General features: G+C 53.5%; 1 protein-coding gene across 1 annotated transcript in view; it reads left to right on the top strand.

Moving 5' to 3' along the window:
• Positions 1 to 16,133, top strand: part of LOC135885058 (maestro heat-like repeat-containing protein family member 1) — a 30,293-nt gene extending 14,160 nt beyond the window's left edge. Inside the window, exons 23-35 of the mRNA XM_065412694.1 lie at positions 587 to 743; positions 833 to 999; positions 1,684 to 1,815; positions 1,960 to 2,074; positions 2,434 to 2,589; positions 2,773 to 2,955; positions 3,313 to 3,465; positions 4,319 to 4,453; positions 4,728 to 4,797; positions 8,171 to 8,313; positions 8,448 to 8,520; positions 11,185 to 11,354; positions 16,107 to 16,133. Coding sequence (XP_065268766.1) covers positions 587 to 743; positions 833 to 999; positions 1,684 to 1,815; positions 1,960 to 2,074; positions 2,434 to 2,589; positions 2,773 to 2,955; positions 3,313 to 3,465; positions 4,319 to 4,453; positions 4,728 to 4,797; positions 8,171 to 8,313; positions 8,448 to 8,520; positions 11,185 to 11,354; positions 16,107 to 16,133 — 1,681 coding nt within the window. The remainder of the gene's footprint in view (positions 1 to 586; positions 744 to 832; positions 1,000 to 1,683; positions 1,816 to 1,959; positions 2,075 to 2,433; positions 2,590 to 2,772; positions 2,956 to 3,312; positions 3,466 to 4,318; positions 4,454 to 4,727; positions 4,798 to 8,170; positions 8,314 to 8,447; positions 8,521 to 11,184; positions 11,355 to 16,106) is intronic.
• The last annotated feature ends 3,617 nt before the right edge of the window (positions 16,134 to 19,750 follow it).

The following is a 19,750-nucleotide window of genomic DNA, read 5'->3' as shown; positions in this document are numbered from 1 at the left end:
GAGCCCATTTTACAGCCTTCTCCAAACCCCCCACCCCAGAGCCATGGCGTGGCCAGAACTGGAGCCTTGTTCCTCCTGAACCCCCCACTCTCTGCCCCATGGGGAAGGAGCTCCTGCTCTCCTTGGCCGCAGCTCCCACTCTGTGCCCCCCCCCGCCCCCAGTTCAGGAGATCCAGCCCAGCACCTAGCCCTAGCCCCTCCCAAGGGTGGGCACCTCCTCACACCAGCCCCCACCCCTGAGCCCAGAGTAACTGCTTTCCCCCATGGGGGCTCTAACCCCAGCCCCTCTGGTTCCCATCAGGAGAAGGCAGCAAGGGAGGGAGGGGGCCCCCGAGCTGGGAGAAGTGAGTCTGGCCACGTCCACCCATCCCTTTCTGTGACACAGCGCCCCCTGGCAGTGCCCAGGCAGGAGGGTATGAACCCCTTAGGACTGGACAGTGCCTGAAGGGCCTTGAGGTCAGCCACCAGCAGGCTCAACCTGCTGCTTCTGGCCCGTCACCCCTCGGAGGGCATCATCCCCGGTGTGTACCAACTGGGCCCGTCCTCTGTGTGAATTCCTTACCTGCCGTCCCTCTGTCCGTCACAGCCACATCAAGGCCATCTGGAGATTCCTAGGTGCAGACCCCATGCTGACCAGGGAGGTACTGCACATCCTGCTTTACGACAGCCCGGAGAAGGGCCGGGCTAACCCTGGACAGACCCAGGACAGGAGCTGCCCCCAGCCAGCCCGGCTGCCCCCGGCGGTAAGTTCCCATCACTGGCATTCAGCCCTCTTTCCCGGCTGCATTCTGCGCACGGCCACGGTCTTCTGACTGTATCTTTTCCCTTCCAGACCACATGCAGCCTGTGGGAGCTGATCGGGGCCTTGGGGCAAGCGGACACGCTGGAGGGACGCGAGGACGACCTGTTCGCCTCTTGCTTCCTCGCCATCGCCTGCCCCCCGGCACGGCACCTCTCGGGAGCCCAGCAGGACTTGCCCAGTGACACCAGTCCACGCAGGTAATGTGTGGGGCCGATGGATCCCAGCACCCACGCAGTGTCTGGGCTAGCCCCTAGGAGGGGGAAGCTTCCTGCTTGGACCTTCGTTGTCCAGGGACCCCCGACACCTTCGGGGGACCGAGGGTTCAGATCAGCCAGACTTCTCGTGCTTAGGAGCGGGCAGAACTGCCCCCGGATACTCAGGGAGCCGGAGAGCTCCTCAGAGTGGGTAGCTCAGCAGGGTGATGAGGGAGCTGAGCCGGGGGCGGGGGGAGGGGGAGCAGAGCTGGGGAGCAGGGCAGAGCTGGCTGCTGTCTCTATTTACTGTCTACTTTGAAGGCTTTGGGACAGGCCCGGCCTGTCACTGAGCCACTTCACCCCTTTTCTGCAGTGGGCCCTGGGGGGGCAGGGCTCAGGGCAGCAGGGCATTCAGGGTGGCACTGCATGTACTTTTCTCCCCAGGGTCAGTTTCCTGGGCGGGGTGTGGGGGCAATTTTCACATCTTTGGAGGAGAGCGAAGGTCACATCTGCAGACACTCCCCCCTGCCCCCACAGTTGCGGGGGGAGAACCAAAGGCAGAAGTGGGGCAGCTTCTAGGCTCACCCTGATTCCTTCAGTACTGCAGCAAGGGAGTCCTGCCCCCCCCACCCCGCCCAGAGAGCAGGAATCCCCGCATCACCATCTCCTGCCTCCTTCTCTTCCCAGCATGGCCGTGCAGGCCCTGGCGCGGGTGCTGCGCCTCAGGGGCAGTCAGCCAGCTGTGGAACTAATGGACCAGGAGCGAGGCTGGCAGCTGCTGGAGGAGGCCCAGCCCGAGGGGTTCACTCTCCTTAGCAGGTGAGGACAGAGGCTGGAGGAGTCACGTTCTCGCTCTGGAGCCCAGTGGGGCAGAGATGGGAGGGGGTGGCCGGGACCGGGCCGGATTCCGGCATGTGCAGGGTTGTCATGCACACGTCAACACAAACTCTTGTTCTCTCCCAGGGCCATAGTGACCCACCCAAACCTGGCCCTGAAGAGCATCCCAAAGCTTCTCCTTCCCAGCCTCCAGGCCAGCCAGGAGGGCGAACGCATGGCCTGCACCGCCCTGTTCGCAGAGGTGAGCCTGGAAGACCGGGGGGAGGGTTAGCCAGGCCCAGAAGCTGATGGAACAGGGGGCCAATAGCTGGTCAGCCAATGATAGATGGTCCTGGTGGTGTATTGCTTGTAAATTAATCCCTCTGCTGGGGGCTCTGTGGTGGGATTTGGGAGCACCCCACTGGAAGCAGAGGGAGCACTCTGCCCTGCACATGTCACTTCTGTTAAGCTCAGCTGAAGCCAGCCCCTCGTGAACAGCAGTCGGTACGGATCTATGTCACCTCCTGGCCCCTGATCATACTCCCTTCCCCTTGCTCCTGCCGGGCTAGGACCCACTGGCCTCGCCCAGCCCTCTCTGACAGCTCCTTTCGGTCCCTTTAGTTCCTCGGCAGCCCCCTGCTGATGGAGAATGAGCCCAAGGCGATGCGGAAGCAGGTTGTGAAGGCCATGCTGCAGCGGACAGAGGACAGCAACATCCACGTTCGAGGCAGAGCGCTGCACGGCCTCAGGAACGCAGTGACCGAGTTCCCGGACAAGGTGGGTCTGGAATGGCAGGAGACTAGGCAGAGAGGGCTGGGTAGGAAGCGCCTGGTTCCCCTTCTCCCCAGCCTGTAGCTCCTATGGAGCAGACTAGGCTGTAGGCTGACTTGCCCGGACTCTGGTTACACTCAGGCTGACAGAGCATTGCTCACCGAGCGGCGTCCAACCCCTTCTCTGCAGGTCAGGAAAAAGCGAGACCAGATCCTGGAGAGCTTTGTCCGCGCCGTGTGCGAATGCTGCGACCCCCGCACCATTCTGGAAGCCATGGAAGGGCTCTGCTGGATGCTGCGGGACCCCAAGGCGCCTCTGAAGGCTCACGTCGCCGTCCCGCTGGCCCTGCAGGCGAGAACGTTCTTTGAGGATGTAAGTACCAAGCAGGGCAGGCCCCATGGCACCATAGGGCACCCCACAGGGGGAGATGCTCAGGACCTGCCCTCACGTGGAGGGGGCTCAGTGTCCGATGCAGGCACATTCCTGGATTTGTGGGGCAGCTCAGCTCCTCTGCTAGGGAAGGCAGGGATACAATCATTCTTGGGCCCTGGGCCCACAATTGTTCAGCAGCCCTGGGGCCCAGCAGGAAGGAGGGGAGTTTGCAGAGAATTGTCCTGTCATTTGAACTAGCTGAAACCTCTCCGGGCTCCGCAGCTGCCAGTCTGATTCCCAAAGCATGTGAGGGCCTGAGCCTGTCCCCTCTAACCACCCTGCGCCCCCTGTCTGCAGGAGAACAGCGACCTGAGGCGGGCCTCCATGGAGCTCTTTGGCCACCTCAGCAAATTTGTTTCCAAGAAGTCATCCCTCTTTGGGGCTGAGGTGGAGAAGAGCATGGGGACGCTGCTCATCCATCTACAGGACGGGGACCCCCAGGTGGCCCAGGTGAGTGCAGCTGAGGGCTCATAGGGGCAGGGGTGGCTGGGGGCATTCTAACAGCATGGCAAGGGTGGTGCAAACTCCCCCCTCCAAGCCCCAGATCTCCTCAGTGCTGCCCTGTGGCACCCAGGACCCCCCACTAATCCAGCCCTCCCCCACCCCACACAGAGCTCTGCCAGCCCTCAGAGTGTAGCTGTGGGGTAGATCTGTGGGGTTTCCTTCTCCTCCTCCATTCCCCACAGGCACCTCCAGCCTCCCTGCCCAGCCAGCCTCTCCGCGGCTGTGGCTCCATTTTACAGCCTGCCCTGTTTAGTGGCCAGGTCCAGGTCTATCTCTGGCCCCTAGCAAGTGACCTAACCCAAGCAGGGCCACAGGGAAGGGCAGGTCGCTGAGGCCGATTGGGTCTCCATTGCTGCTGCCCTGCCCTCACTTGTGTGCTAGCTCCTGTCTGGGAATGACCAGCCTCCTGCAGAAATCCCACCACCACCCGCGCCCCAGCCAAGTAGCAGTCCCCAATAGTGCCTGGGATTGAGGGGAGGCCAAGTACGTTGGTCACCGGGCAGTGCTGTTAACCGCCCACCGGGGACCCACAGGGAATGGCCCCTTCCCTGTTCCAGGAGTGTCCCTCCCCGGCCCCAGCACTCGGGCCTGGCTCCCCTCAACCCCTCAACCCAGCCAAGCTGGAGATGGGGGCTGTGGGGGCCTGGGGAACAACCGTCAGGCCAGAGGAGGTTCTGCAAAGAGGTGGCTCCTTGCTGCTCCGGCACAGCGGAGTCTCCCCAAGCCACGCAGAGCCTGCGAGTTGGCAGCCCATTGCGCTCAGGGACTCACCCAGGTCCCTTCTCGCCCTCTCCGGCAGGCGTGCAGGGTGGCATTGCTGCACTGCGCACCCTTCCTCAGTTACCAGCCCCTGCGCACGCTCGTGCAGAGCCAGCTAGCCGAGGGGGCGGCCCCCGCCATCCCCGCCTTCCTGAACGAAGCCTGCAGGACCCTGGTGAGTGAGCTCTGGGGTGTGGGCCCTGCAGGACTGGGGGGTGGGAGGACCTAAGCACACAGGGAGCTTCCCTGCTCCAGGGAGCCCCCTCACTGACTCAGCCCCATCCCCCACCCTTGAGGATTGCTCCTGTACAAGTCATCTCTGTCCCATGGGAGGAGTCAAGGGGGAGAGGGCTCTGACAGCCAGGGGTTCCTCACCTCCCTAGCAGGCAGCTCCCCTCAGCCTGGGGAGGATGTGTGGCTTGGGACTAACTGGGTTCTTGGCTTCCCAGCTCCAGGACTGCCCAGGGAGGCTGAGCAAGAAGGCTGCCCTGAGAGCAGCAGCTGCCCAGCAGCTGATAGGTAAGAAAAGAGCTGGAGCTCTACTTCCTATTATCCCTCCCTGCCCCATGAGTCCGGGGCCCAGTGCCACATGCACACTGCCAACAGGGGGGAGGGGCTGGCCTCCTCTGCCCACACACAAACACGCACAACTCCCCCCCCACCCGCTTCTTCCCATCTCCCTGGGACAAAGGGGGAACCAAGACTCCTTTCAGCCAGATGCGGGAGGGCTCTGCGGCCAGAGGGTCTCCTCTGTCCTGGCCCTGGGCAAGCCCGGCACCTGCAGCAAGAGCAGGCCCGAGGGAGAGATCCTGCCTCCCAAAGGTCTCACCCTGGTTCCCCCCCACCCCACCCCGCACAAGGCACTGGCCCCAGCCAGGTCCCCCTGCAGCCTGTACAGGGAGGGCAGAGATTGACAGGAAGCCCCAGCCCTGCCCACCCCAGCTACCACCAGCCATGCAGGCAAAGAGCCAGGGCAGCAGCTCTGCCACACTGTGCTTCACGCCAACTCCCAGTGGGGCTTGTGTGCACAACACCTCTCCTGGCCTTTGTGGGGCACGAGGCCAAAGGCAAAATGATCCCAATAATCTTGGGGACTGACTCTCCACCCAGCTCCTTCCCCTCCTCTGCCCGGATGGATTGGGGGTGGGGGGCACCTTGAAAGACAGAAATACAAGCGGTGGCTGGTGCCCTGCATGCTGTTAAATAACCAGGCCCGCCTGCCTCCCCTAGGATACATGATGGGCAATTGAAGCCAGAGAAGAGCAGGAGGCTTGGACCACCCACCCTGCTGTGAGTCACGGCTGAGGGGTATTGCTGTGCTGGGAGGAGGGGCGGGGGGAAATCGGGGCAGGGTTCTAGGGGCAGGGGGCAGCAGCCACATCGCACGGTGGCTGGGAGCCAGAACCCAGTTGGAGTGACCTGCAGAGCGTAGGAGCAGGGAGAAAACCCTCGGGGCTGGTTCTGGGGTATCTTCTCCCCGGCTATAGTTTGAAACTCCCTGCCCTGTGGGGTGTTCCCATCCTGGCCCAGGCAGGAGCCATGGCTGGTCAGCAGGATCTGGGAGTCAGAAGTGAGTCGTTCCTGGCAGGCAGGGGGCAGTGGCAAGCAGAGAGGGGGTGGACTCCACAAGAGGGAGGGAAACCACCTCCTATGGGAGACCCGGCTGCTGGAGGAGACTTTCCCCCCTAATCCCTCACCAGCTGCGGTGCCGCGGACAGGGACTCTGAGCAGCCCCAGCCAAGGGCGAGGCTGGGGGTTGCTCCGAGCCTCATTTGGTGCTAACTCTGCAGAACCCAGCCTGGATTGCTGCCTGCCCCCTGCAAGTGGAAGCTCCAAGAGCCCCTGCACGCACGGAGCAGCTGACACCACCCCAACCCCCCACCCCGCCCCAGCTATGCTTATGGGGATACGAAATTCTAGCTCTGAGCCTCCCTGTCTTCAACAGCTGATCATGCCCCAAAGGGCTGCACCAGAGCTGAGGAAACAGAGCCAGGTGCTGAGGAAACACATCCCAGGGCTGGAGTGTGCAGTCCAACCCCTCCCCCGCATCACGGGCATTAGTTCTGTCAGAGGCTGACCCTGCCAGCTGCTCACTAGGCAGAACCCAGCCAGGTGCTGAGCAGGCTATCCTAGGCCTGGTGCTTAAATACCTGGAGAGGCTGCAGTCAGCCCAAGAAGGGTGGGCAGGGGGTGGCGTAGAGTCGCAGGCTGAACTGCAGGCCGCAAGCAGACCCAGCGTCACTTCTCACAGCCCCAATCCAGAGCAAGAGAGGAATAAGGCTGCTGCAGCCAGAATTTCCTTCACTCCGGCTGCAGGGCCTGGGCTCGCCCAACATGTGACCCTGGCTGTCAGAAAACTCCCTTTAAAAAGCGACTCTCCTGCCCCTCCCCCTCCGAGGACAAACTGCGGGGGGCCAGCTCTTGCTTAGGGAGAGGGAGTTTGAGCTCTTTACATTGGCTTTGTAGTGAAGCGAGCTCCTAACCAGCAAGGCCACTAATAATAGCAAGAGCCAAGAGTTTATTTGAGCTGAACAAGTTCTTTAAAAGATGCAGGATGGGGAGTAAACAGAAGCCTAAATTACAGCAGGTAGCATGTAAGCGGGAAAGTAGAAGTGCTAAGATGGCTTGTGAAGAGCAAATAACTGAAGGGCTATAGACAAACCCTAAAAAAACACTTTAAGGAGATCAGAAGCCTGTGAAAGAAGGGGTGGATTCAAGAGAGCAATTAAAGACGACAAGGACATTGCTGAGAAGCTAATATTTTTGTGTGTGCATCTTCTGCCTTTATCACACAGGTTGTTGGAGAGAGATCTGTCCCAGACCGGTTCTCTTCTAGTACTAGAGGTACCATCAGGGCTTGAGATAGCAGCAGAGGCGGGCCTGGACCAAGCTGATAATTTACAAAGTAACCCCACACACACACTTCTTCGAGCTGGATGGGTTTCGCCCCTGTAGGACTGCCCCGAGAGGAGATTTAACCAATCAGGGGGCGTTCTGGGGCGGGTTGACCTGTCCGGAAGTGGGTCATGTAACCCCTCTAACAACTCCTTCCACCTCCCTCTACCAATCAGGAGGAAGGGCCCTATCGTCAGTCAAACCCTAACCCCACCCCTTGACCCCTTAAAACCTGCCCATCTGTCACAGAAGTCCTGCCCCATGGGGGTAGTACTTCCACGGTCAAGGCGGCCACATGACTGGATGCAAGGTGTGTCATGTGACCCCTCTAAGAGCTCCTCCAACTGCCCTCTACCAATCAGGATGGGTTTCTCCCCCATAGCTCTGCCCCGAGAGGAGATTTGACCAATCAGGGAGAGTTCCGGGGCGGGGTGACCTGTCCAGAAGTGGGTCATGTGATCCCTCTAACAACTCCTCCCACCTCCGTCTACCAATCAGGAGGGGTTTCAGCCGTTGTGGCCCACCCCGAGAGGAGATTTGACCAACGGGGAGGAATTTGGGGGCAGGGTGGCCCGTCCAGGAGTGGTTCGTGTGACCCCTCTAACAACTCCTCCCATCGCCCTCTACCAATCGCGATGGGTTTCGGCTGCATAGGACCGCCCCGAGAGCATATGTGACCAAAATAGGGCAGGTTCTGGGACAGGGTGAACTGCCCAGAAGAGGGTCGTGTGACCCCTCTAAGAACTCCTCCCAGTGCCCTCTGCCAATCAGAGCGCAGCACCATCACCCCATAACTCCCAGCGCCAGGCAGAAGAGGCCATCTTTTACCAAGAACGCGTGTTTTAGAAATCGTGGAAACATGGACTCCTCCACCACCCCCGTGAGAACTTCGGACTTAGTTTTACCCCCGAGCACCTTTGGACTTGTGTGGAGAAAACGCTACGTCAGCAACAGTTCCGACAGGGGCCCTTTGACTCAACCGTTGATGGATACGCAGGAACCCGACCCGAAACCCAAACCTTCGTGAGGCACCCTGATGAGTGTGATGGCCTCTCATTGTCCACCCCGCTAGAGGTGGAAGGTGATCATGGCTTGGAGGAGTCACCGGCGGAACAGGTGAACGGAAAAGACTTCGCTCAGGTAAAGGAATGATTAAGAAGTGATGGTTGAGGATGGGGTGTAATGGGGTTAGGAACCGACCCGGGATTACGTAAATCTAAAAACAAGCAGTGGGGGTGCTTACACTGTTTCTTTTCTGAAAAATCTCTCAACAGCTCGACGATGCCTTTCTAGAGGCCTTTGAGAACTTACACACTGGAAGAATGAACCAGCTCAGACTCCCTTATGGTAGGGGTTATGGCGTCCATTTATACAGACGGCTGTAAAAGGTTGTGTTAAACCAGGCCATTAATAAAACTTATTTAAATGTGTCAATATGAATTTGTCCCCCTCCATACTTGTGTTAGTAAAAGACGGTACCAGTAACAGTCATGTCTACACACACGGCTCTGTTAAAGAAAATATATTACACCCCCGGGGAAGTTGGGAGCTTTGGCGGGGTGAACCCTCTTTTTCAAGTGATCAAAAGGCATAGTAAAACTTTAAATAGAAGACAGGTAAGTGCTTGGCTTTGAAACCAGGATGCTTACACTTTACACAAACCGGCTCGAATACGTTTTAAAAGAAACAAGACCATTGTTTCAGATGTGGATGCGCAATGGCAGGCAGATTTGGTGGATATGCACCGGTTCTCCAAACACAACAGCGGTTTTAAGTACATGTTAACAGTGATAGACATTCTATCCAAATATGCCTGGGCCTTAGGCCTAAAAGACAAGACGAGTGGTGAGTTATCCAAGGCCTTTAAAGCTATTTTCAGCGCAGGTCGCGTGCCTCAAAAATTACAAAGCGATCGGGGGAAAGAATTTTTAAACAAACCTTTAAGCAGATTGTTAAAGCGGCATGGAGTTCACCATTTTGTTTTTGTTACTAATAATGAAGTCAAAGCACGGGTTGTGGAGCGATTTAACAGAACTTTAAAAACTAGGATGTGGAGATATTTTACAGCCCATTACACTTTTCGCTACATTGACGTGTTACCTGATTTTATAAAGAGTTACAACCAGAGCTTTCACAGAACTATACATACCAGACCCGCTGATGTTTATCCTTCAAATTCTCTGAAGGTATGGAAAACGGTTTACGGAGATGGTTTTAAAATAAAACCGGTTGTTGCCCCTTTTAGAAAAGGTGACCACGTAAGACTATCTAAAACCAAAGGAGCTTTTGAAAAAGGTTATGAACAGACGTTTACCGATGAGATATTCATAATGGATGAATACAGAGACCTGTATACCGATTAAAAGATTACGAGGGTGAGACAGTTACTGGATCTTTTTACCCTGAAGAATTACAAAAAGTGAACCCCAAACGAGACAGGATTTACAGGATTGAAAAAGTTCTAGCGGAGAAAGGAAAAGGGAGAAAAAAGCAGCTACTGGTGAAATGGTTGGGGTGGCCCGATAAGTTTAACAGCTGGGTGGAAGCTTCTCAACTCTGTGACATTTAGACACGAACAAAAACGATTCCTCCTGCAAAGACAGAGAGAGAGAGAGAAATGAGCGATGGCGGGTTTTACATTACTTTGCCCAGCAATGCCAGCTCTGCAGTTTTTCCCCAAAACACCAGCTCGAACTTTACAATACGGCTAATTAAGCCCTTGGATCCCCCGGGTGCCTGGGAGGTGGGGTTAGTGGAAATACAATACCCGCACAGCTGGAATACTATCAACAAAGACACCCCTTTCGAAATCACCTTTGGAGATATGACGTGGAATTTCATCCTACAATGAGGTTATTACTCGACCACACCCAAATTACTGGATCATACGCACAGCACCGTGGCTCGTCATCCCGGACCCCCTGAGGTGGTCATGAACTACGACCCTGTGGGTAGAAAAGTTAGACTTAAATCTGCCGATTTTACATATATGTTTTCTGCCGGTGGGGAGCTAGCTAACATTCTGGGTTTGGGCCCCAAGCGCAGCATCCAAAAATTCCCCTTCTCAGCAAACATCACAGGGGGTTTTAACTCCTTGTATCTGAACACGGATATCATAGAACACCAGTTTGTGGGGGACTTTTCTGTTCCCCTGTTACGCTGCGTCCCTGTCCGAGGAAGGAACAACGAGTTTGTTACCATCACCTACGATAAACCTCATTACGTCCCTGTCAGTAAACACCACATCGACACCATCACCATTGAAATAAAGACAGATCAGAACAGACGCGTCTCATTTCGCTTCGGCAAGGTGATCGGCAAGCTGCATCTGCGTCCGCGGAGAGAGCGAGGTTTCTAAAAAGCAAAACACTATTATGGCGATCCTAAAAAATTACGGCCACCCCACCATCTACAAGAAGTATTACAAAGCCCAGGCTGGATATGCCCTTCCTGGATATCCTGGGGCCCCCGTGATGTATGGAGCTGGTGTGGGTGGAATATTTCGTAGCCTCTTTCGAAAAGCCCTACCGCTTTTGAGGAGGGGGCTAGAGAGTATTAAACCCCACGTAAAAACCGCCGCTCAGAACATAGCTAAAGACGTGGTAGGTCATGTCTCCCGTGCTGTTCTGGAGAAGGTGGGGAATACAGTTTCACAGGCAGGATCGGGGCTGATGTACATTAAAAGGAGGAAGAGAAAGAGAAATGCGTCATACCCGCAACGCACAGGTCCCCCGAAACCCTTTAAAAGAAGGGCTTTGACATGCAGGGCTGGCCATAAGCGAAGGTCCAAGAGGAAGCCTGGGTGAAAGAGGAGACGCTCTCTGCCTGGTGAAAGAGACATATTTTAATCAACATGGCTTTTGTTCACTGCGGGTCTGAAGAGTGCACCAAATCCGAACTAGACTTGTTCCAAATAGCCCCTGCGCAGACCAGCATCGAGAAAAGCATCTACATTGAGGTGCTGCCTCTATGGGCTGTTTACGGAGTCTGCCCCCATTGACTTTTTTATAGCAGGGAATGGCATAGATTATATGGATTTAAACAACACGCTGCTGTACCTGTGTTGCAAGATTATAAAAGGAGACGGAACTGAACTTGCCAAGGACGCCGTGGTGGGCCTGGTGAATTACCCCATGGCCTCTATTTTCAGTCAGTTCGATGTCACGCTGGGAGACCGCCTCGTAAGCCAAAGCAACAACTGTTACCCTTACAGGGCCTTTATAGAATCGGTGCTCAATTACAGCGACGACACCCTCGCCACGCAATTTTCCACTGGCCTGTTTTACAAAGACGCTGCTGGACAACATGAAGAAATGGAGTTGGATGGCGGGAATCTAGGGTTTGTGAGGCGTGCAAAGCTGACGGCCCAGAGCAGAACGGTAGAGCTGCTGGGTCATCTACACAGCGACCTGTTTTTCCAAGAAAAACTTTTGTTGAACAGAGTAGATGTGAAAATTAAACTGACGCGCAGTAAAGACGCTTTCTGTTTAATGGGCAGTGCGGCTGAATGCTTTAAACTGCGCATTGTATCAGCGTCCCTTTTTGGGAAGAAAGTACAGGTGGCCCTGAGTATCCATCTGGGGCACGCGGAGGCCCTGCTTACCGCTAATGCTAAATATCCTGTGGACCGTGTGGGAATGAAAGTGTTTAGCATCCCCGCGAGCAGCAGGGTCAGTAACCAGGAGAACCTGTTCTTGGGACAGTTACCCAATATGCTTGTCCTAGGGTTTGTGGGTAATGATGCCTTTAGTGGAAGTTACGCTAAAAATCCCTTTCATTTTAAACATTATGATATTAATTTTGTGGCTTTGTATGTGGATGGTGAACAGATACCAACCAAGACTCTGGAAACAGACTTCAAGGCAGGACACTGCGTAAGAGACTACATGAATCCAGGACCGGCTCTGGCTTTTTTGCCGCCCCCCCGTGGGGAGCGCAGCAGGGGAGGGCACCGAGTCCGGCCGCAGCTCCGCTCTCCCCGACCGGCCGGAGCGCCGGGGGAGGGAGGCCCCGCTCTTCCCTGCCGGCCGGAGTGCCGGGGGGAAGGGCGGCGAGCCCGGCCGCGGCCCCGCTCTCCCCGGCCGTCCGGAGCGCTGGGAGGAGGGCGGAGAGCCCGGCCGGGGCCCCGCTCTCCCCGACCGGCCGGAGCGCCGGGGGAGGGCGGCGAGCCCGCCGCGGCCCCGCTCTCCCCAGGTGAGCGCCGCGCCCCTCCAGGTGCCGCCCCAAGCACATGCTTGGAGGGCTGGTGCCTGGAGCCGGCCCTGCATGAATCTGGTACACATGGCTGGTAAACACATGAAAGATCGTTCTCTGTTAATCGACCGTGAGGAGTTTGCACAGGGTTACACCTTGTTTGCCTTTGACCTGTCTCCCAACCAGGAATGCGCCAATCACTATTCCCTGATTAAAACCGAGAACCTGAGAGCAGAAATACGTTTTGGGAAGGCTTTAAGGGTCACCGTCAATATGATCGTGTTTGGGGTTTTTGACAATGTCATAGAGATAAATCAGAGGAGAAACGTTCTGTTTGACTACATGTGAACATGGACACTGTGCTGCTCTCACGTGTCTTATCAACGGACCCTTACACGAAAAAGAATTTCTTAGATGTGTTCCCTTGCGACTGGCTCCCTGGAGGCAAGCTGTCTCAGAGACCCCTAGGTTTGGTGGTCAACACGCATCCACACAACCAACCGGGTCAACACTGGCTCGCCTTGTATCTGGCGGAGCGTAAGCGTGGAGCGTTTTTTGACTCATATGGGCATCCCCCGAACAGTGTGTTGTTTCCTAAAAGCATTATGAAATTTTTAAACAAAAATGCCACAGACATTGTGTTTCACAATAGACAATTACAAGGCCCCACTCCGTCGCCTGCGGCGATCACTGCGTGTTTTTCTTACATCATCGTAGCAAGGGTTTATCTTTTGACCGGATTTTAAAATTGTATTCTAACGACTTAGTGCAAAACGACCGACGGTGATGAATTTTGTAAAAAATAAATTTAAATTCTTGGGCATGCCTAGCCTTGCTCAAAACATGTTTCAACAAGCCCAGATATGTGTATCTTGCAATGATTTTCATAGCCATGTTACCCAATAAAGCACTCCAGGTGAGGGGTTTAAAGACAACTGATATTTGGTGGGGTTTTTGTTCTTTTAAAAAACAAAACAAAAAAAACTGTATTTTTTACACAGATCATTCTGATATTTTCCTCTGCCGGAGGGGGAGCCCTTATTTGCTCCAATTGGCGGCTGGGCACCAGGTATATTTTTTCCGCATACTCCATTATTCTTTTAAGTGAAACCCTTTTATTACACCCTCGCCACGCAATTTTCCGCCGACCTGTTTTACAAAGACACAGCCGGACAACACGAAGAAATGGAGTTCGATGGAGAGAATCTAGGGCTGGATGAAGCAGCACTTCCAAGCTGCCTCTCCTTATATGCCCCTGGGCTCCATGGACTGGGTCAAGCAGCACTTTCAAACTGTTACCCTTATGTGTCCCAGATTCAGCACATCCCTATCCCCACTCTCACATCACAATTGTACTGGCAGTAACCTACTTGATGAGCAAACCCCACAGTATTTTGGGCGCTGCCGGGATCTTTAGCTTAGGTAAAAGAAGACAAGTTATTTATTGAATAATAGTGATCACTACACAAGGAGAGCTAAACCAACATAACATACATAATTAAAGGTTAATACCTAAGGTAGAGAGGAAAACAGAGAGAGAGAGAGAGAGAGAGAGAGAGAGAGAGAGAGAGAAGGGGATCTCACCACTCCCTGAAGCTTGAACTGGTCAGGGTTCCCAGGGGATGGTGGTAGTTCAGGGTCCTGAGGGCAGGAGACAGGCAGAGCCCCCAGCATGATCAGTCAGGAGATGGAGTCCCAGTGGAACTGATGCAGAGCTTGGGTCTATGCATCAGAACCCTTACTGGAGGGTGAGTAGGGATTTTTGTAGAGAAAATACAATGGTTCAAGGAAGAACACTAGATGTGTTTCTAGGTAAACTGATGACTCAAGGGTTTTTTTTAGGCTAGACCAGGGGTAGGCAACCTATGGCATGCATGCCAAAGGCGGCACATGAGCTGATTTTCAGTGGCACTCACAGTGCCCGGGTCCTGGCCACCGGTCCGGGGGGCTCTGCATTTTCATTTAATTTTAAATGAAGCTTCTTAAGCATTTTAAAAACCTTATTTACTTTACATACAACAATAGTTTAGTTCTATATTATAGACTTATAGAAAGAGACCTTCTAAAAAAATTAAAATGTATGACTGGCATGCGAAACCTTAAATTAGAGTGAATAAATGAAGACTCGGCACACCAACCAAAGGTTGACGACCCCTGGGCTAGACAATAGGAGCTGATCACTCTTGGCTACGGGTGATGTTCTCTTCCAGGGAGCTCACAATGGAACTAGGCTGCTTCAGTATTTTGGAGATCAATCAAAGATTCCTTACTAGAATTAGTCTGATAACTGCTGAGCTGGGTGTGGGCAGGCATAGGTTCTTTAACATCTGGAGTAGAGATTCCCATGATGCAATGCTTTCCTGCTTTTTCTGGACCCAGAGTTCAGTGTGGTTCTCTGTTCTCCATTCTGTATGCAAATTGAGATGTCTCCCTGTCCCATCTTTCATGCAGATGAGGCTAGGGGAGTTGTCTCTGTTCTTCATTCTGTATGCTAATGGAGAGGTCTTAATCTCGTCACCCTTGTCAGGAGGGGTCTAGGTGTGTCTCCCATCCTCCCTTCACTGCTCTCTGCAAGTTTTTTCCTCTGATGGGTTTTGGTTTAAGCAGAGGCTGGTGGAGGGGGTGTATGTGTCTTTCATGAGTCAGACTGGATACTGCACCCTGGTTCCCCAAGAACACAGAGCTGACTGGTATCAAATCCCCCCGTTGATGGGGTGCTTGCGCTGAGCGAGTATCCCCATCACATCCTTACGCCGTGGTACCGGATCTGATCTTCCATCCATTGCAGCTGCCGCATCAGTCGTTGTATCCAATAAACCAGCAGAACCAGACCAATTGCGAGTATAATTTGGAAACCAATGATCACCACAATGGGGTGAAGCATGAGATTCAAAAGACTTGTTGCACTGGGGCTCCACCCAAGCAAAGTCTCCCACCAGGCGTGATGGCCTGTGTTTTTACCTTAATGGCAATGAGACCCATTCCCAGTGAAATGGGGGAAACCTCCTTGTAGAGCTCAGGATAGGCTTTTAAATGTTGTACAGTCCATATAGGCACAGTAAACTTAATATCACAACTAACAATGGTGGTTACATTATAGAAACAGCAATTAACGTAAGGCACCATGGATTGGATCCAATGTCCATTAATCAATACAATATTACATCTTGTCCTTACACACACACATGCTTTACTAACATAGACAATACCAGACCCCTCGTCCTGGATAACATCGAAGGAACAGTGAGACTTATCCCCAGATTACCCATTCATCCCAACCCTTATGGCTAGTTCCAATCAAGGGAGCGCTTAGAGGTGCAATGTGAGAGATATTCATGCCCTCTAAGTGGCTTTGAACCTCCTTCTGGGAAGTCTGAGGTTGAAGAACCAAATGTTCTTGTTGATCGAATTTCAACACACGGGGTCCTGAAAGTGGGGCTCTTAAACGTCGGAGGGGAGCAAGTTTTGTAATCAGAGGGTCAAAATTTAAAACTGTTTTTTTGTTGTTGGTCCAATTCCACTCTGTACAAACTGGGCTCATGAAATCCCCCCGAAACGGCAATATGCCCATAGAATTTAAACCAAAATGCTGGCATGAGCTTGTCACAATGTGTGCCCTTTAATGGAACTACCCAGTGTGGGGAACCTTGCTGAATCAGGTCATGTCCAGCTAAAGTCCAGTTCAGCGGTTCCCAGTTTATGAGGAACCGTGTGACACTGTTGCTTGTTGGTGTGATCAGAGACAGCTGCAGTTCATCTCCGGGTAACGGAGGTGTCTGAGTTCCAATGACAATGATGACATGTAGGGGCATGGTTGTTCCCCAAACAGCGGAGGAAACCAGGGCTACCCTGCACCTTCCACCACCCAGGAGACTGTCACTGGGTGTGTTTGATGGTGTACGTCCCGTTGGAGACCACAATGGCTTACAGAAGAATGGGACGGAGTCTGGGGTGGTCTTAGTCTCATAACAAAACTTGAGTGACTCTCCGGTGGCACTCTGCATGCAATTGGCAATGCTGTCCCAGGGGCAACCTGAGGAGGTGCCAACAGCGTAGAACTGGTAGTGGACAGCATCAGACTCCAGACACTTATGAACAGCAGGGTGCTGGTGCACCGGTGGGATATCAAGGCTCATGTATGGGACCTGTGAGGGGGCAGAGAAGAGAGAAAAACTTCCCACACTCCCCCCATATATACTGGGTGTCACGGAGTGTGGGGGGACACAAGGCCCTGCACCCCCGGCTTCCTGCGATTCACCATGACTCTCAGCCAGCCAGTAAAGCAGAAGGTTTATTTAGACGACAGGAACACAGTCCAAGACAGGTCTTGCAGGCACAGACAACAGGATCCCCCCAGTTAGGTCCATCTTGGGGTCCCAGGGCACCCCCGCCCCCTTGGGAGGTCAGAGCCCCGTCTGCCTCCCAGCCATATCACCAGCCAGCTCCTGAAACTCTCCCTTCAGCGACCCATCCCACACCTTTGTTCAGTTTCCCAGGCAAAGGTGTCACCTGGCCTCTAACCCCTTCCTGGGTTCTCACATTACATGCTCAGGTATTTTCCCTCGGTCAGTCTCCCATCCCCCAACGCAGACCATCCTAGCCACACTCCCCTGTCAGCATTCAAAGACCACAGTAAGAACAGTCCCAGTTCGTCACACTGGGAGAATCTGGGACCAATATTACAGGGTGAACATGAAGCAGTGACCTATGTGAGGGTGGCCATAATAAGTCAAGGACTTTTCTGGCCTTTTCCTGTCTTAACATCGGGGTAGGCACTGACCAGCCCACTCGATGCATATTTTCCAATGGCTCAAAGCCGTTCCTTCTTGCTGGCCAAGAAGGGTGGCCGACAGGATGGAGAAGACAGTCTTGAGGCTCAGGTGGTTTATCCTTCCATTCTTTGAGCTTTGAAGAATGAAACCATTTCCGCCAGGGTTTTCCATTTTTCCCATTTAGGATTTCTACCTGACAAACACTGGGGCTGGCCCGATTCACAATAGAGCAGCGGCCATCCCAGGTGTGTGTAAAGAGCTGCTTAGTGTTGGTTTTAATAGGGATGGCGTCCACCCTGGATCTTTCTAAAACAAAGTAGTGGATTTATACACAGTTGAGGAACTTTCGCAGCTAGAAACTGACCTTGTCACAGACCACATGACTGTTCACAGACAAACACTGGGAGATTGGGATGGCTTTTCTAACAGGCAAATCGCCACTCCCAAGAGACAAACCATGGGAGACAGTTAGGGTGACCAGATGAGCTGAAGAAAATATCGGGACATGGGGGGGGGGTGCAAAAAAAAAAAAAAAAAAAAAGCTGAGTGCTGCCGGCCGGCGCAAAATATCGGGACAAAAATTGCGTCCCGACCAGAGATCGGTCGGGACACGGGACAAACAGTTCAAAATCGGGACGGTCCCGATTTTATCAGGATGTCTGGTCACCCTAGAGACAGTTTCTCCCTCCTACCCGTTGAGCTGAACCTGTTTAGTGGTGGGTCTCCCTTCGGACATCCTATCCAGTAGCAATTGGGCTAACATCCCTGGGGTCCCCACTGTAGCCCTCACAATGGGTCTCCTCCATACGTCACACTGACGTCTTGCGATCAGCTGGGGAGGCCCGTGGGGAACCGGGCACCCCTACTGATCGTCAGTCTCCCAGAGCCTCCACTCAGAAGGGGGGACAGGGATCTGGCTTTGACAGGGAGTGGGTGTGGGGGATGCACTCCATACCAGGGCAGTGGGTTGTGGGGGAGCTCCCTGCATTAACTCTGTTTTCCTCATGACCTGAGACAAAGCATTAATCAGGATGCTGAGGGGCTGGCGATCATATTTTCCCATAGCCTCCCCTAAATTCACCAGCTCCTTCCAAAGCATGTTCCTAAGGGTCTCCTTGGGTCGGCGCTGCCCAGGGTTGTGGGAGATAGGGGAATTAAGATTGGGAGGGTGCCTGGCGGAGTGGGGACTATTATTTGTAAATGCGATAGCCTGCACGGGCTCTGAGGTAGTCTTTTTGCTGACTTGTCTTTTTAAGACACCAGTTTCTTGCAGCAAATCTCCTGCCTGTTTGATTTTTGCCACTAGTTCACTCCAGGTTAGGTGTTCTAAATCCACAGTCCCCATGGTCAATTTTGTCTGAGAATTTAGTCCTGCATAAATGCTCTGTACTAATTCATGTCCCAGATACTGGAAAGTGATAATCCCATTCTCTTCTGTCTGGGGTAATGAATCAGAGAGAGCTGCCAGCATTTTCTTTCGAGTTAGGTAAGCTTCTGGGGCCTCTCCTGGTTTCTGATCTTCCATTATATACAGTTTCTTAAGGGAAGACGCAGGCAGTAATATTTTAAGAGCACTTATCGTCCATTCCTGGGGTCCAGTGGCAGTCCGCTCCCAAGAACCTATGTCTATGTCTAGAGCATCTGCATCACAAGGAAAGGCGCATAACTGAGCCAATTGGGTTAAGTCCATGCCATCAGCAGAGGGGTACATTTGCCAAACACGGGCCAGCCATGCAACAGCTGTGTCACGGTTCAGTGGCCCCAGTCTCTCAGCAATAGCCTTGGCTTGACTAGGAGACCACCTTACTATGTCCGGGACCCGCTCTGTTGTGGGCAGATCGGCTCCTGCAACTATGTGTTTAACCTCCCTTGTGGACACGGGCAACATTATGCATGTGTGGCCAATCGGGGTTAAATGGGTTTTTGGGGAGAGCATCGGGGGGGGGGGGTCTTTATTTTCCCAGGGGGCTCCAAATCACAATCTTCTCTCAACCTCACAGCTGCTACCACCCCCTTATGGGCACTAAGTTGGGCACGCACTTTACTAATCTTTGCCTCACGCTCCTGATGGTCTGCTGCTGCCTTTGCTGCCCTGTTCTCTTCTGCCAAGAAGAGAGTTGCAGCTCTTGCTTCTTCTAACACAACTTTTGTGTGTGTTAACTCTTTTCTATGCTGTTCTGCATTCCTGCTTGCCTTGTCTCTCTCCTCTTGTATATCTCTGAGAACAGTCACCATTCTGAGCTTTTCTGCTATCAATTCACACCCGTCTGTCTCACATTTATTCAAACACTGTTGTAACTGCTTTTTCTCAAGCTCTAGTTCCTGCCCTCTCTTTACCATTTCAACCATGTCCAGACATGCATAAACTAATGCCCATGCAGCAGCTGCATCCTTTGCACTACCATGTGGCTTAAAGGTTGTGCAATATTGTTCAAAGCTCAGCCTAGCTTCAGTCAGGGGATTGTCACCCTTAAACCACGCCCTTTCCCAGGGGCATTTCCCCTTCTTCATTACCCATCTCTCTAACCTGTTGGTTTTCTCCTGTTGGTTTTTTCCAGCCATCTCTGTTTCCTTAATGATCCCCACCAACAGCTCTTTCTAAAACCTTTATT

This window comes from Emys orbicularis, chromosome 10 (assembly GCF_028017835.1).
Source record: "Emys orbicularis isolate rEmyOrb1 chromosome 10, rEmyOrb1.hap1, whole genome shotgun sequence".
NCBI classification, from domain to species: Eukaryota; Metazoa; Chordata; order Testudines; family Emydidae; genus Emys; species Emys orbicularis.
Note: the sequence above shows the minus strand (reverse complement) of the source record. Positions and strands in the feature narration are given on the sequence as shown.